The sequence below is a fragment of the Pristiophorus japonicus genome, chromosome 7, assembly GCF_044704955.1.
Source record: "Pristiophorus japonicus isolate sPriJap1 chromosome 7, sPriJap1.hap1, whole genome shotgun sequence".
NCBI lineage: Eukaryota > Metazoa > Chordata > Chondrichthyes > Pristiophoridae > Pristiophorus > Pristiophorus japonicus.
The window spans coordinates 16,882,957-16,901,304 of record NC_091983.1 but is presented as its reverse complement, the minus strand read 5'-3'; the positions used below and the strand labels follow the sequence as shown (position 1 = coordinate 16,901,304).

Sequence of the window (18,348 nt, the reverse complement as noted above, 5' to 3'; positions counted from 1 at the left end):
TCACTATTAGGGATGGTCACTATTGAAGGTCACTATTGGGGAAGGTCACTATTGGTGATGGTCACTATTGAAGGTCACTATTAAAGGTCACTATTGGGGAGGATCACTATTGAAGGTCACTATTGGGGAAGGTCACTATTGGTGAAGGTCACTATTGAGGGTCACTATTGGGGATGGTCACTATTGAAGGTCACTATTGGGGAAGGTCACTATTGGTGAAGATCACTATTGAAGGTCACTATTAAGGATGGTCACTATTGAAGGCCACTATTGGGGATGGTCACTATTGGGGAGGTTCACTATTGGGGATGGTCACTATTGGGGAATGGCACTATTGAAGGTCACTATTGGAGAAGGTCACTATTGAAGGTCACTATTGGAGAAAGTCACTATTGAAGGTCACTATTGGGGAGGGTCACTATTGGAGAAGGTCACTATTGGAGCTCACTATTGGGGAAGCTCACTATTGAAGGCCACTATTGGGAATGGTCACTATTGGGTAGGGTCACTATTGGGGAAAGTCACTGTTGAAGGTCATTAGTGAAGGTGACTATTGGGGCAGGTCACTATTAGGGATAGTCACTATTGAAGGTCACTATTGGGGAAAGTCACTATTGGTGATGGTCACTATTGAAGGTCACTATTAAAGGTCACTATTGGGGAGGGTCACTATTGAAGGTCACTATTGGGGAAGGTCACTATTTGTGAAGGTCACTATTGAGGGTCACTATTGGGGATGGTCACTATTGAAGGTCACTATTGGGGAAGGTCACTATTGGTGAAGATCACTATTGAAGGTCACTATTGGGGAAGGTCACTATTGGTGATGGTCAGTATTGAAGTTCACTATTGAAGTTCACTATTGGGGAAGGGCACTATTAGTGATGGTCACTATTGAAGGTCACTATTGAAGGTCACTATTGAAGGTCACTATTGATGATAGTCACTATTGGGGAGGGTCACTATTGGGGAGGGTCACTATTAGGGAAGGTCTCTATTGGGAAAGGTGACTATTGAATGTCACTATTGGGGATGGTCACTATTAGGGAAGGTCACTATTGAAGGTCACAATTGTGGAGGGTCACTATTGGGGAAGGTCACTATTAGGGAAGGTCACTATTGAAGGTCACAATTGTGGAGGGCCACTATTGGGGAAGGTAACTATTGATGATGGTCACTATTGAAGGTCACTATTGGGGAGGGGCACTAGTCAAGGTCACTATTGGGGATGGTCACTATTGAAGGTCACTATTGGGGAAGGTCACTATTGGGGAAGGTCACTATTGGAGAGGGTCACTATTGGAGAGGGTCACTATTGGGGAAGGTCACTATTGAAGGTCACTATTGGGGTTGGTCACTATTGAAGGTCACTATTGGGGAAGGTCACTATTGAAGGTCACTATTGGGGAGGGTCATTATTGGGGAAGGTCACTATTGAAAGTCACTATTGGGGTTGGTCACTATTGGAGGTCACTATTGGGGAATGGTCACTATTGAAGGTCACTATTGAAGGTCACTATTGGGGATGATCACTATTGTAGGTCACTATTGGGGAAGGTCACTATTGGGGATGGTCACTATAGTGGAAGGTCACTATTGGGGATGGTCACTATTGGGGAAGGTCACTATTGAAGGTCACTATTGGGGATGGTCACTATTGTGGAAGGTCATTATTGGGGATGTTCACTATTGGGGAAGGTCACTACTGCAGGTCACTATTGGAGATGGTCACTATTGGGGATGGTCACTATTGTGGAAGGTCACTATTGGGGATGGTCACTATTGGGATTGGTCACTATTGGGTATGGACACTATTGAGAAAGGTCACTACTGGGAAAGGTCACTATTGGGGGAGGTCACTATTGAAGGTCATTATTGGGGAGGGTCACTATTGGGGAGGTCACTATTGAAGGTCATTATTGGGGAAGGTCACTATTGATGCAGGTCATTATTGAAGGTCACTATTGGGGAAGGTCACTATTGGGGAAGGTCACTATTGGGGAGGTTCACTATTGGTGCAAGTCACTATTGAAGGTCACTATTGGGGAAGGTCACTATTGAAGGTCACTATTGGGGATAGTCACTATTGAAGGTCACTATCAGGGCAGGTCACTATTGAAGGTCACTATTGGGGATGGTCGCTATTGAAGGTCACTATTGAGAATGGTCTCTATTGTAGGTCACTATTGAGCTGCTCACTATTGAAGGTCACTATTGGGGAAGTTCACTATTGAATGTCACTATTGGGGATGGTCACTATTGAAGGTAACTATTGGGCTGGTCAGTATTGAAGGTCACTATTGGGGAAGTTCAGTTTTGAAGGTCACTATTGGGGATGGTCACTATTGAAGGTCACTATCGGGGAAGTTCACTATCGGGGAAGGTCACTATTAGAAACATAGAAACATACAACAGAAAGTTGTTGAGGCCAATTCACTAAATATATTCAAAAAGGAGTTAGATGTAGTCCTTACTACTAGGGGGATCAAGGGGTATGGCGAGAAAGCAGGAATGGGGTACTGAAGTTGCATGTTCAGCCATGAACTCATTGAATGGCGGTGCAGGCTCGAAGGGCCGAATGGCTTACTCCTGCACCTATTTTCTATGTTTCTATAGTAAAATAGGTGCAGGAGTAGGCCAGTCGACCCTTCGAGCCTGCACCGCCATTCAATAAGATCATGGCTGATCATTCCTTCAGTACCCCTTTCCTGCTTTCTCCCCATACCCCTTGATTCCTTTCACCCTAAGAGCCATATCTAACTCCCTCTTGAATATATCCAGTGAACTAGCATCAACAACTCTCTGCGGCAGGGAATTCCACAGGTTAACAACTCTCTGAGTGAAGAAGTTTCTCCTCATCTCAGTCCTAAATGGCCTACCCCTTATCCTAAGACTATGTCCACTGGTTCCGGACTTCCCCAACATCAGGAACATTCTTCCCGCATCTAACCTGTCCAGTCATGGTCAGAATCTTATATGTTTCTATGAGATCCCCTCTCATCCTTCTAAACTCCAGTGAATAAAGGCCCAGTTGATCCAGTCTCTCCTCATATGACAGCCCAGCCATCCCTGGAATCAGTCTGGTGAACCTTCGCTGCACTCCCTCAATAGCAAGAACGTCCATCCTCAGACTAGGAGACCAAAACTGAACACAATATTCCAGGTGAGGCCTCACTAAGGCCCTGTACAACTGCAGTAAGACCTCCCTGCTTCTATATTCAAATCCCCTAGCTATGAAGGCCAACATACCATTTGCCTTCTTCACCGCCTGCTGTATCTGCGTGCCCACTTTCAGTGACTGATGAACCATGACACCCTGGTCTCGTTGCACCTCCCCTTTTCCTAGTCTGCCGCCATTCAGATAATATTCTGCCTTCGAGATTTTGCTCCCAAAGTGGATAACCTCACATTTATCCACATTATACTGCATTTGCCCACTCACCTAACCTGTCCAAGTCACCCTGCAGCCTCTTAGCGTCCTCCTCACAGCTCACACCGCGACCCAGTTTAGTGTCATCTGCAAACGTGGAGATATTATACTCTATTCCTTCATCCAAATCGTTAATGCATATTGTAAATAGCTGGGGTCCCAGCACTGAGCCCTGCGGCACTCCACTAGTCACTGCCTGCCATTCTGAAAAGGACCCGTTTATCCCGACTCTCTGTTTCCTGTCTGCCAAACAGTTCCCTATCCACGTCAGTATATTACCCCCAATACCATGTGCTTTGATTTTGCACAACAATCTCTTGCGTAAGGCCTTGTCAAAAGCCTTCTGAAAGTCCAAATACACCACATCCACTGGTTCTCCCTTCTCCACTCTGCTAGTTACATCCTCAAAAAATTCCAGAAGGTTCGTCAAGCATGAGTTCCCTTTCATAAATCCATTTCATCATAAATTTCATAAATCATAAATCTATTGAAGTTCATTATTGAGCTGGTCACTATTGGAGAAGGTCACTATTGGAGAAGGTCATTATTAAAGGTCACTTTTCGGGAATGTCACTATTGAGGAAGTTCTTCTCTATATTTGCATAAAAATTGCAAATATATTATGGAAAAATGGTCTTATGATTTTGTTACACATAACAGAAGCAAAAAATCTTCCCCCATCAAATGTCTACATGACACAAGAATCATACAGATTTCTTAGTCATTCTCATTTTAAAGATCACTCATAATTTTAAACTTCCCATCTTGCCTCTCTCCACAACTAATAGAAACAGCAGCGCCTATTGAGTTATTCTGGGATACAAACAAATATTACACTTTTTTAAAACGGTCATGTAAATTTTATAAATCAGAATGAATCCTTTCTACTTGGCACGAAACTGACATTATGCACATGTCTGCTGCTGTAATATTGTGCAAGTGTTTCGCGACAGTTCGTCCCCTTGTACTTATTGTTATATGGGGGGAGAAGTAGCGACCCCTGGAGCGCTAACGGGTCTCAAATTGCGACCGAGCGCAGTGGCGCTAATTACCCGCGCGCTATATTCAGCAAATGTTTGGCGGCGGCGCTACGGTGTTGCGCCCCGATTTCTTGCGCCTGGTGATTGTGACGTCATTGCCGTACACAGCGCCCCGTTAGCGCCCCGGCCCCTGAATTGGGTATCGCCCCCTGAAGCTGTGCAGGCGTGGACAGCGACAGCTTCAGAGGATGTATACCGGGCGGCTGGCCGCTCGTGGGTTGAAAGTTAAAGGGGAGGTGGCTCGTTGTTTCTGAAAAAAAATGTCTGCTTTTCTTTTCCGCGTACCGGTGCCGATTTGGACGCGGGGCTGATTTAGCGTTCCACTTCCTGTCGGTGGCGGTAACCCCAATTTATCACACGAGCCAAGACTTCTGCTCCTCTCGCGAGTGTTACCGCCCCCAAACGGGGCGCTCCTGAATTTCTAGGTCATGGTTTATACGCAGCAAGGTTTTACATAGTGATTTTATAGTGACTACAAGGAACCATGGGGTGCAATTGTTCTGCACCAATATGTAAAATGGACTGATAGTGAGACAGCGGTCTGTTTTACACTGAGCCCATTTTCTTTGTCATTACAAGCACCTTTATTTTCCTCCTATTCTCTCATTTTTCTGCCCTGTGCCTAACCTGGCTCTCTGTCCTTTTTTGAATTTTGACTTTACTTTTACTCTTTTTCTAATTATGATTGTTCATTCTCTTTATTCTAAAACTTATTTTTTATAAGTTTTAATGTTTTTCCTTACCATTCTTCTTCTGCCTCTCAGCTCTCACTGACCATTTTAATGGTCAGTTCAAGTTCTGTTTTAAGAAAGACTTTTATTTTTAAATCGGCTTAAAGTTAAAGGCTGGCTTGCCATCTGCTCAAGAGATGGTTTCTGGGACGGAAACAGTCACATCGTAACGGCAACTCGGCCAATCTTGGACACACCAAAGCACAAGTGCTCAGATGTTGCAGTCAGCAGTGCATGAACCTGCCTTACACTTGCCCTTGCTCGTAGACTTCCGAGGGGGATTTTGCACTGGAATCTGTGTATCTCCTCAACTAATCAGATTGAAGAATCCTTTCTGAGACACGAAGGAGGAAATTTTAACCCAAAAAAGCAGTGGAAATTAAAGTGTTAAAAATGTGAATCCCAACCTGAACCCGCCTCCAGTCCTGTTTTAACAAAGGCGGGTTGGGGGTTGGGGCGGTGGAGGGGCGGGGGGGTTGGGCAGCCAATCCGCTGCCAGGAAATGCATCGTCTATTAAAATATAGGTTGAACCTCACTTATCCGGAACCCTCGGGACCTGGCCTGTTCTGGATAAGGGATTTTTCCAGACGAGGGGTAGTCACGTTAAATTGGGATGGTACAGGAACTGAGCAAGGGGATATCGGGGCTGGCTAGCTTGGGGCTGGGAGTGTGGCAGAGAAATCATGCGGGGGAGGGGGGGGGAAATGGTGGATCACGGGGTCAGACCAGTGATTGCGGGAGTCGGCTTCAATTTGTTCAAGTCGGAGTTCTGTGCACGCGCCACCTGGTGGCCGGGAATGGTTCTTGACGAGGGGTGGTTCCGGATAAGGGAGTTCTGGATAAGGGAGGTTCAACCTGTATTATATAATGAGGCAATAAGCTCAACTTTGTGAGACCCGCCAGCTAAAGCAAGTCAAGGAGTGTTGAATCCAGAAGGTAAGTGCCTTTACACTTACCTCCACAATCCAGGGACCCTGCCTAACCCATCCGCCGCCCCCCCCCCCCGCCCTCCACAATGCCTCCGATCTCCCTGCAAAGCTCCCCCGCCATCTGCCAATGCCTCCCCGCGCCCCCCCCTCCGCCCTCCACCCCTGCCATTCCTTCGGCTCTCCCTATGCTGCTCCTGGGCCATGATCCTCACCCAACTCCCCCCCCCGTGTTGCTTGACCATCCCCCAATCCTTTCAGACCTTCCCCACCCCTCCCGCCTTTCCTGCTCCTTCAGCTGGCCCGCAATCACAATATCCTGGACCCCCACCCAGCTCCACCAGGTGGCCTGCGATTGCGATGTTCTGGACCACTCCCAACCCCCGCTCCTCCGACCACCCACAATCCTCTCAGACAACGCCCCCCCCCCCCCCCCCCCTCCCCGCCCCAGCTCTTCTGGTCGACCCCGGCCTCCACCCATGTGATCCCTCCCTCGCTTCCTCCTCTGTGCAGCCCAGAGGGTGGTGGGGGTCTTGAACTCACTGCCTGAAAGGGTGGTAGAGGCAGAAACCCTCACCACATTTAAATAGTACTTGGATGTGCACTTGAAGTGTCGTAACCTGCAGGGTTATGGACCTCGAGCTGGAAAGTGGGATTACGCTGGATTCTTTGTCGGCCGGCGTGGACACGATGGGCCGAAATGGCCTCCTTCCATGCTGTAAATTTCTATGATTTCTATGATTCTATAGTGCACAGGACTACTCGACCGGAACCAGACAGCCTCTGCAGCTGGCAAGAAACAGAGGCTTGTCCTTCAAATCCGGCCCTGCTGTTAAATTCAGCAGGGCCTGCGGAATTCCCGACTGCCCCGAAGGCCCCCCTCCCCCAATTCGCCTTCTCCATTAAAATTCAGCCTGCAGAGTCTAAACCAGGAAGTGCAAGTTAGTATATTTAATTCAATGTACAGAATCACGTACAGAAAACGAAATGAAGAGCTGGAAAGAAAGATGGGATTACGAGAGAGAGATAAAAGAGACAGAAAGAAAAAGTTTAAAAAATTATAATTATTTAATTTTTTTACATCTCCAACAATAATTAAAGCAGAAGGAATGGGACTCCACACATAAAAATACCTTTTCAGTGCTAGAGAGGTTGTTTGGCAGATATTGGGCTCTATTTTCACCACCATTGGGCGCCATCTTTTTGGCGTCTGCTGATTTTTTTTGGAGCAATCATGATTTTGCAATTTCTCTCAAAGTCTGTAAACCGGCGGCGACTGTCCGCGCCGGTTTTTTGTACGCAAGATTTTTTGGTGCAGGAGCTCAGCGCTTGAATTCCACCCCGCACCACGGGCTCAGCTTTTAAAGAAGCGCCGAGCTCCTGTGTTTCTGTCCGGCTGAAGGAGCGATCCTGTCAGCATGCACTCCAACTATGCATCGAAGATGGCGCAACACAGCAGCAAACATAGGCATTTCGGCACAAGCTGTAATTAAAGTGCTATAAATCTCTGTGCGTCGCGTTTCCATAGAGACAGAGCTTAGTGTTGCGCATGTACGCAGACCAGCGTGTGGTTCGTTCTGCTAGGGCATCACCCAGCAAAGGTCTGTGTGCTGTGCTTCAGTAAGTGTCACAATAACAAGAACAACAAAGTTAAGAATAATAATTCTGGGTGCACATTTTACTATGCCTCATGTAGTAAGGTTCATTTACATGCATGGCATGTGGATGTGATGGCTACGACGATGCCATCATTGCACAAACCAGATTGCTCGGGCATTAATGGGGAGGAGGCCATATCCTGATCGAATCTACAGGGACAGGCGCTCATACCTACACCTGAGCGAGGCAGACTGCGTTCGCAGGCTGCGATTTAGAAAGGAGATCATCACAGGGATCTGCCAGCTAATCAGGTCAGCCATACAGCCAAGAAGCGGCAGGAGGACTGCCCTACCTGTGGAAGCGAAGGTCACTGCAGCACTTGCCTTCTATGCTTCTGGCTCATTTCAAGCAGCCACTGGGGACATGTGCTGCATCTCGCAGCACGCCACACATTGCTGCGTTCGACAGGTGACTGCTGCACTGTATGTCAGAAGGGACCAGCTCATCAATTTCCCTATGATCAAGCAGGCAATGCGAGACAGGGCTGTGGGGTTCTCCAGAATTGCTGGCTTCCCAAAGGTACAGGGTGCGATCGACTGTACCCACATCGCCGTGAGAGCACCTTTGGACAACTCTGAGGTTTATCGCAACAGGAATGGGCTCCATTCCCTAAATGTGCAGCTCGTCTGCGCCGATCTGCATCGGATCATGGCAGTGGATGCCAAATACCCAGGTAGCATCCATGATGCTTTCATCCTACGAGCGTTATATCTACCATGTTTCAGGAGCTGCCAGAAGGGCACAGCTGGTCGCTCGTGGACAAAGGGTACGGGCTTGCCATCTGGCTTATGACCCCTACGCAATCCCCAGATAAAACTGCATGTGGACGAGCACCAGCTATCCTGAGGGAAACTTCGGAGGGAACCAGCTACTAGATAGTTCGATTAGTCTTTCGCCCCTATACCCAGGCCAGAGCGTCAGTACAACATGTCGCACATAACGACACGGAGCATCATAAAACGGACAATTGCCATACTGAAACAGCGTTTCCGATGCCTGGACCACTCTGGAGGCTACCTGCAATATGCCCCTTACCACGTCGGTCAGTTCACTGTCGTGTGCTGCATGCTGCACAACTTGGCCATCACGAGGGGATAGGTACTGGACATTGAAGATCCACCTGAGGGGAGGTGGGGGTGGGGGGAAGGAAGAGGAGGACGAGGAGGCTGACAATGAGGTCGAGGAGGAGGAGGAGCAGCAGAAAGATGAGGAGGACCAGCAGCAGGAGGAGGAGGACGAACCCATGCCACCACCTCAACCTGCAGGACGAAGGCGGAGGAGGAGGCCTCATGCACCTATAGCCACAGCTAGAGACTTGCGTCAGCAGCTAATCCGTGATCGCTTTGCTGCCTGAAGGCTAAACGGCCCGACAGTGTTGATACTTTGCACCTGTTAGTGTGAAAATATAATGTACATCATATGTACATAACGTTGTGTTGGTGTATGTTGCTTTCATTCAAAAAATAACGTGCAGGATTCTGCTTAAATTTTAAAAATAATTAGATTTATTAAACATTTGTACAGTTTAATAAAAACATTTGTATCAAACTCTAAACTTTTCAACGAAGAAAACAAGTAGCAGCAACAAACAAACAAACAAACAAACTCCAGCTGCAGCCATCTCTCCTCCCCCTTATTCAAAGACCTTAGCGCTGTGCGCCCCTCTTGCCCCTGTTGACCTGTTGTTGCCTCGACCCCTACCTGTGCCCATTGTCTGGGACTTCTGCTTCCTTACCCTGACCCCAAGGCTTTTTCTGCTTTCTATGCGCAAGCAAATTTGTTGTTGGTGGGGTTGGACAGGGACAGACCTAGCAGACAGCATTGCGGAAGGCCCAGGTTCATCATCAGACTCTTCTTCAGCCTGTGGATGAACCCCCGGCACACTACCTGACTTTGGTCTTGGGATTGGAAAGTGAGTGTCAGCAGTTGGTGCTGCCAGTTGGTGTTGGGCAATGACAGCCTGGGTGTGTCCACTTATTGCAGCAGCTATCTCCGACATTCCCTCCCTAATCTGTCCCAACACTGCAACAGCTGCCTCCAACATTCCCTTCCTAATCTCCGACATTCCCTCCCTCATCTCTGACATCTCTGACATCCCCTCCCTCAACTCCGACATCCCCTCCCTCATCTGTCCCGACACTGCACCAGCTGCCTCCGACATTCCCTCCCTAATCTCCGACATTCCCTACTTAATCTCCGACATGCCCTCCCTAATCTCCGACATGCCCTCCCTAATCTCTGACTTCACTTCCCTCATCTCCGACATTTCCTCCCTCATCTCTGACATCCCCTCCCTCATCTGTCCGGACACTGCTCCCATTCCTCCGGACAGTGTTGCTACTTCTACTGACAGTCCCGCTAATTCTACCCTCACCCTACCCATGGTGTCCAGGAGCGATCTGGTTAGCTCAGTGCTCTCCCTACTTATTCCCATGAGCCGTCCTATGTCCCCTGCAACGTGCATTTCAGGTTGAGCTCTCCTTCCCACCCTCCTTGACCATCTCCCAGGTGTGGCTTGCTGCAACCCACTGGGACCCGCAGCCTCAGACTCTACCCCATGAAATGTCGTGTCGGTTGTATCGCTCAGCAAAGGGCTTGGCACCCTCACGGGGTTCACCGGCTCCAGTTGTAATGTAACCATCTCATCATTGGGACCTTCCTGCTGCTCTTCATTGTCCAGCTCATCCTCGTCCTGAAGTTGAAGAAGAATTTCTGGACTGACGGCTTCCTGACCTTCTGCTTCAGCATCTGTGCCTTCCTGATGCGCAACATCTGCAAAACATAACAGAGAATTTGGTTAGCAGCAGGGGAGGGGGCAGAGTGACATGAGTACGCGGCAGGGCTTACCCTCTCTCGGAAACCTGGGCCCAGCGTGCACATTGGTGGTTGATCGCTTGCGAGATTTAATCATATCAGTGATCCTCTGTTCCACGGCTGTTGCACCTCCTCCAGTTTTTGACCTTTCTCAGTTGCTCTGTGACAGCTCCCCCTGCAAAGATGAAAATAGAACTTTTTAAGAGTGGGTCCTTCTGCTGTGGTGCCACACACACACACACACACATTAGTCACATTTACAAATGTAATTGAAGTGCATAAATGTAACTGCTTGACCAAAGTCCTGCCACTTTTTGATCTGCGTATGCCGCTCCTCGGGGTCATGGCCACTGTATTGAACTCTTCTGCAACTTGTTGACAAAGTTTTGCTAGTAGAGAGGGTTTCATAGAAACATAGAAACATAGAAAATAGGTGCAGGAGTAGGCCATTCGGCCCTTCTAGCCTGCACCGCCATTCAATGAGTTCATGGCTGAACATTCAACTTCAGTACCCCATTCCTGCTTTCTCGCCATACCCCTTGATCCCTCTAGCAGTAAGGACCTCATCTAACTCCTTTTTGAATATATTTAGTGAATTGGCCTCAACAACTTTCTGTGGTAGAGAATTCCACAGGTTCACCACTCTCTGGGTGAAGAAGTTCCTCCGCATCTCGGTCCTAAATGGCTTACCCCTTATCCTTAGACTGTGACCCCTGGTTCTGGACTTCCCCAAGATTGGGAACATTCTTCCTGCATCTAACCTGTCTAACCCCGTCAGAATTTTATATGTTTCTATGAGGTCCCCTCTCATTCTTCTGAACTCCAGTGAATACAAGCCCAGTTGATCCAGTCTTTCTTGATAGGTCAGTCCCGCCATCCCGGGAATCAGTCTGGTGAACCTTCGCTGCACTCCCTCAATAGCAAGAATGTCCTTCCTCAGGTTAGGAGACCAAAACTGTACACAATACTCCAGGTGTGGCCTCACCAATGCCCTGTACAACTGTAGCAACACCTCCCTGCCCCTGTACTCAAATCCCCTTGCTATGAAGGCCAACATGCCATTTGCTTTCTTAACCGCCTGCTGCACCTGCATGCCAACCTTCAATGACTGATGTACCATGACACCCAGGTCTCTTTGCACCTCCCCTTTTCCTAATCTGTCACCATTCAGATAATAGTCTGTCTCTCTGTTTTTACCACCAAAGTGGATAACCTCACATTTATCCACATTATACTTCAGTTCCTTTTGTCCCATTCTCCCTTTGTTCTCCAGCACATCCCATCTCCTCTCAATGATGTCTGCCAGGGTCTCAATTTCTTCTGCTAGAAATGTCTTGGCCCTTCCCCCTCCTCCTTCTCCTTCCCCTTCCGTTGGATCCATCTTTTGCAGCTCGAATCCCTTTTGCAGCTAAAATGTAAATATCCAGATCCAGCTCTGATCCCAATGTGTTCTCACCACCTGCTGATCCAGACCAGGAAGTTCACTGTGGATGCGCGGACACACCCGTCACGTGGGAAAAGGTTTTTTTCCCGGCGCATGCTCACTGACTTTTCGGCGCACACTTGAAGCTCCACCCCCAGATTTAACTTTGGGTACAGCAGCGCCAAAATGTAATTTTACTTTGGCGAAAATTGTATTTTTTTTCGACGCAAAAAAATCGGGCATACATCCTGCTGGGCGCCAAAAATCGGCAGCGCCAAATAGAGCCCATTAAGACTTATCACACCGTTAAAAATTCGCTTACACTTGAATGGACAATCCCTAACTATTTCTGGCATGATTAGTGGGTAAGTACAGCAACTTCACGCCCTTCATGTGGTTGAATGTCGAGTCTCTTGCCGAAGTACCGCAATAGCAAAGCTTCTGCAGGAGCCGGGCATCTCAGACTGCAACTTCCTGGCTTGCGTGTTTAACTGCGCATGTGCGGACGACGGAAGTTGTTCTTAGCCTCACTATTATTTCTACCGCAAAATCCGGGACATACAACCCCCGAAGGGTCGGTGCCCCTCGCAACCTGATCAGCAAAGTGATCCACAGCATTGACTGTTGAAGAGTTTCAAATGACTTTGTCAATCGGAATTGCTTTGTCTGTCGGTGGATTAGCACACAAAACTGATGAGGTATGTCGGGACGAGAGAGTGCTGCACTGACAGAGCTGCCGTATTTTGGATGAGACGTTAAACCGAGGCCCCGGTTGCTCTCTCAGGCGGACGTAAAAGATCCCATGGCGCTATTTCAAAGAAGAGCAGGGGAGTTATCCCCGATGTCTCGGCCCAATATTGATCCCTCAATCAGCGTAACAAAAACAGGTTATCTGGTCATTATCAACATTGACGTTTGCGCGGATTTGTTGTGTGCAATTTGGCTGCTGCGTTTCCCATATTACAACGGTGACTACACTCCAAAAGTACTTCATCGGCTGTAAAGCGCTTTGAAATGTCCAGTGGTAGTGAAAGGCGCTATAGAAATGCAAGTCTTTTTATGTGACGGTTCACCTGACTTACCTCCCTTTGTGCGTTTCAGGTTTGCCAGGATTGGGAATAATCGGCCCACCAGGCCCAGCAGGTTCACATGGCATCATCGGCCCCCCTGGGCAAGACGGAAGATGTGACCCTGCAGACTGTTCCTTCCCTGCAAGCTTTCCACAGCTGCCCGCAAGAGGCTAAAAGTCCCGACTTCAAGTGTAGCAGCTTTTGAACTGTTTTAATGAACACACGTTACAATTTAGCGGAGCCCTCACCAGCACAGGTACCCAGGCCCTTCCTTTGCAACTTGCAAAGCTGCACGGATAGTTCCCCGTATGCAGGGGATCCAAGTGTAAACCGATCCACATTCAGAACAAGGTCTTGCTGTGCTCCCAATCCGAACTGCTGATGTTACATTTACAATTTAATTGGAAACCTGTTGTGTCGAGCATGAGGCACAGCGGCTACAGTAGATTTTTGCAATTACAAATCTGGCTGATAGATGTGTTCTCTGATTCTATCACTTGAATTGTCCTTGAATATATTGAATGCATAATTCCCATGTAACGTGGGGATCTGTTTGGTAAATAGGTTTTGAAAATATTTCAGCTCCTTTCAGTATGTTTCAGCAAGAAATATATGATTTCAACTGGGTGTTAGTTGTTTGCAATAAACATCTACCCCCATCTCATTCCATACATTACTACTACATTTATAGAATCATAGCATGATGCAGCATGATGCCGTTTGGCCTATCATGCCTGTGCCGGCTCTTTGAAAGAGGGATCCATTTAGTCCCACTGTCCCTGCTCTTTCCTCATAGCCCTGCAAGTATTTATCCAATTCCATTTTGAAAGTTACTACTGAATCTGCTTCCACCAGCCTTAAAAAATAGTAATTATTCTTAATGTGAAATAAAAGCAGAACATGCTGGAAATACTCAGTGGGTCAGGCAGCCTCTGTGGAGAGGGAAACAGGTCGACGACCTTTCATCAGAACTGATGACTTTATAAAAAATTGTTCTTATTATTGATTATTGAAGTACATCAATAATCCTCTACCTAATGGCTACAGTTCTGCAGTTTCAAATGACAAAATAGAGACATCATAACATCAGAGATATCATCAATAACCTTCCTTTGCAGTTACTGTACCTCTAGTTTAATTTATTACAAAGTGATGTTAAGGACTAAACAGTCTCCTGAATTTTCTGATTCATTTGTTTCCATGGATAACGTTTTGTAACGATTTATATCTGTGAACCAGCCAATGGATTGTTGTTGTTGTTGTGTTAATAGACATTACACAGTGACCTAGGTGATTTTACTGCTTGCTGGTCAGGCATATTACATGGTTATTGAATAGCTTCACCTCAGGACCTTTGTTTTGAAGGACTGCCCATTACCAAGAGCCACAAAAGAATTTAATAATCAGATTGTGTGACGATGTACTTGTGTAATTTTATTTCCTCTCAGTCTTTGTAGTTTAATAGCTTCAAACGGTGGCATAGTGGTTATGTTACCGGACTAGTAATACAGAGGTCTGGACTAATGATCCGGAGATGTAAGTTCAAATCCCATCGCGGTGCGGTGGAATTTAAATTCAGTTAACTAAATAAATCTGGAATATAAAAGCTAGTATCAGTAATAGTGACCATGAAGTTACCGGATTGTCAGGAAAGCCCATCTAGTTCACTAATGTCCTTTCGGGAAGGAAATCTGCCGTACTTACCCGGTCTGGCCTACACGTGACTCCAAACCCACAGCAATGTGGTTGACTCTTAACTGCCCTCTGAAATGGCCTAGCAAGCCACTCAGTGGTACCAAACTGCTACGACAAAGTCACTGAACCTTCACCACACAGACTGCAGTGGTTCAAGAAGGCGGCTTACTACCACCTTCTCAAAGGCAATTAGGGATGGGCAATAAATGCTGGCCTTGCCGGTGACACCCACCTTCCATGAACGAATCTTTTTTTTTAAACAGCAAAGAGAATCATTTAAACAGAAAAAAGGCAAGAAGTCCTTATTTTTGAAAGATATGCGAGCTTAACATTATTGTTGTTTAATTCACCAGACTTGCAATGCACAAGTGCTGAGAGGGCAGTGTGTGTGGTGGCAACGTTTAATATGAACTGTGTGGAACAAAGACTATTCCAAATGGAGCTCTGTGTATATTTTGAGTTTTTAATTTAATCATAGCAAAATTTAATTAGCTTAATGTCAGGAACCTCTGCTGCCAGCTTTTAACTACAGATGTCGATTTAATTCAAATGCAATTAAAACTGGTAGATCTTATTTTTTATAAATTGTAAAATTGCTGTTATTTTATTTTCATACTCATGTGATACGTGTTATTTTCTATCTGAGTACTGGATTGAGTTGGTGGAAATCGTACACAGTGTACTGTACTGTGTACGATCATTGCTTCAAATTTGTTGACTATGCCAGATATTTTTTTCCCCTTTAACCTTTGGGTTGTTTTTATATTATCAGTTCACTTAAATGAGATGTATATGTTGTAATTTTAGAAAAAATGTTCTTACATGTTAGTTAAGGAGAGAACTTCATGCGCTGCTGTGCACTGGTGCCAATAATTTGATTAAAGATATAGGAGTATATTTAATATGTATTGTTAGTAGAAGTACCTCATGAAAAGAGCATTCCATCCCGACTCTGTCTCTAAACATAACCTTTTTTGTTTGGGAATTTAAACACTGCGCAGTGGACCAGACGGCAGCTGAAAGATAAGTTCATATTTAAAGTCAAATGCGCCATGATTGAGCAGAAGTCCCTTTGTCGGAGCTAGTCAAAACCAATATAGGTCAAGAATGCAAACACGTTAACTACATGTACCAAGAGGTATCTTCAATATCTTAAAGAGATGTAAAGTGCAGTTTACTGTACAATGGTCATATCAGTCAGGCGCTGGATAGCTCTTTCACAGACCCAATAGCCATCCTCTGTCCTGTCTGATTCTATGATTAGGAAGACAAAAGTGGTTTACTCAACATGGCTCCAAACTGAAAAGAGGAAAGTAGCAGAATGTGAATGTGGGTATTCTGCAATTTTTAGTTCAGAATTCCGACATTAATGTTTTTTGTTTCCTTTTTAATACTTTTCTTTGCTTTGTTATGATTCCTGAAGCTCAAAGGTTTTGACAACTTGGAATCACCAATTAATTTAATATTCACGAGCTTGCTTGAATTCATGCCCATCTTCCTCCCTCCTCGCTCCAGGGTCGATGCTGTCTGGCTCTAATACAATCCTTCTCCAGTATTGTTTTAAACCTGCGCTCATTTCCTACTAAATGATGGATCTGGTGTGGTCATGAGCACCTCTCCACAGGATCACTAGAGACGGGCAGAAATGCTGTCATTTCGAATTGTCCTTCGTTCATAGTAACACAATAATTGCTGCAAAACACCAATTTCAGGATTAAGGCAGGTAAATACTCCAGAATATTTGCTATTAATGTCGTTTAATTATGCTTTTTTTTCTGCTGCAGTCATGAATGTGGCTACATCTCAGTCACTGGTTATAAAAGCAGAGCACATTGTGAAGATACACACTTACCCAGCAACAATTATGTTAAATTTGTGGATTGACATTTCATTTCAAAGAACAGAGCCAGACCTATATTTTGTTTAAATGCATGATTGAAAAGAGCAAGTGGTGTTTAAGGTCTATAGGTGATATGAAGGATTGTTGGATTTGATTGATATGATTTCAAATCCTTCCTGACGAGACATTGCCCAATTTGTTGGAATGATTTATTTGCGGTTAATCTTGTCAACAAGACATTCAGCTGATTTCTACAGATAAAAGGTTTGATACCAGATGGATTTACAGCTGAGAACACAATGTACTACCTCATTTGAGAGCTAGTGTTAATATGTGTTCATAGAATGTATTATTTATTTGCGGCATTAATTAACTGGTGTAATTTTCTTATTATTCTTATTGTAGTTATTCTCCACTCTGAGATGAAATGATCTGGACAATTCCCACATGTTATCTCATTCGGTAAAAGCCCGCCATTTTTAGGAAGGTCCATTTTTTTTTGTTCCCTGGCCAATTTTCTCCACTCCTCTCCCAAAGATGCCGGGGTCCAGAGTTGATGGGGAGACTCCAGTACCTTGTCTAGGTGGTTGTACCTTGTCTTTGAGCCTAGTTGATGATTAACAAGGGAGGATAGCTAATCCTGACCCTGCCCTCACACGCCCGCATGTCCATGCATGTTCGACCAAGGGTCACTTGATAGTGACCAGGAGTGGGGAATCCAGACTGATTTTTGCTCCATTTTAGCCTTGGCGAACTGAAGCCAGTTGAACAGCCCCAACTGCCACCCTGGATGAGATCAGTATCTGACCAGGGATCAAACTGGGGACCCTTCCGGCTTCTGAGGCTCAGTACATCAGGCAGTATGCCATATTTTCCTTTCAATCTTGTGAACTGGTAGGACAGTTGGGACAGGTGGTGCTTTTATATCTGCAAGAGTTTCATGCTCCACATGTTTAGCCTCTGATGTAAACCAGTTATTGACTCATTTTCTTTACCTTGTTTAATTTATTTTTTATTTTTTTAATGCAACTTGATGGAAGTTTTCAGTAATCTTATTTCTATCTTATAATTTTCAATCAATTATGCATTTTTGTTTGAACTATTTTAAGTTCTGTATAACGTTCTAATAAAATATGTATTAAGATGCATTTGTGCTCATTCCTTAGTAAAGGATTTCTGTATTTATATATGCATATAATAAACTTAAAGAACATAAAAACACAGAGTGTAAAAAAGGATTGTGGTGACGTGTATTTTTTTGTATTGCATTTTTGATTTGGATTCTTTATTGGAAACAGCATGTGAGGGGTTAACAAAAAATCACTGTCACACAGGATATTTCTCAAGGATAAAATAGCCTCAGGGGTAAGAAACATAATCGTTATCACAGGGGAATCTGAGGTACTGATTGAGTTAAAGAGGGGCCTGTGGTGAAAAAAAACCTGAAAAACACCAAAAACAGTCCCAAAAAATACCTCACGCCACCGCTACATAAATCACAACAAAAAAAATAGAAAACAATCACACTTTTACGGACTGAGTGAGACAGAGAAATCAGTATGAAGGTGCTGAGGTACAGTCATATTGAAATCTTGCAAGATCATCCAGCCGCTATCTCTCTACTGCAGCAGGTGGCTGAGGCAAGTGTTCAGCAGCGTTTAGGAAAGCAAAATGGTATGTTGGCCTTTATTACAAGGGGGTTGGAGTACAAGAGTAAAG

General features: G+C 45.5%; 1 protein-coding gene across 1 annotated transcript in view; it reads left to right on the top strand.

Annotated features, from left to right (window-relative positions):
* Positions 1 to 17,663, top strand: part of LOC139267082 (collagen alpha-1(XIX) chain-like) — a 679,874-nt gene extending 662,211 nt beyond the window's left edge. Inside the window, exon 60 of the mRNA XM_070884859.1 lies at positions 13,126 to 17,663. Within this exon, the coding sequence (XP_070740960.1) occupies positions 13,126 to 13,268 (143 nt within the window). The 3' untranslated portion in view covers positions 13,269 to 17,663. The remainder of the gene's footprint in view (positions 1 to 13,125) is intronic.
* Positions 17,664 to 18,348: the final 685 nt, after the last annotated feature.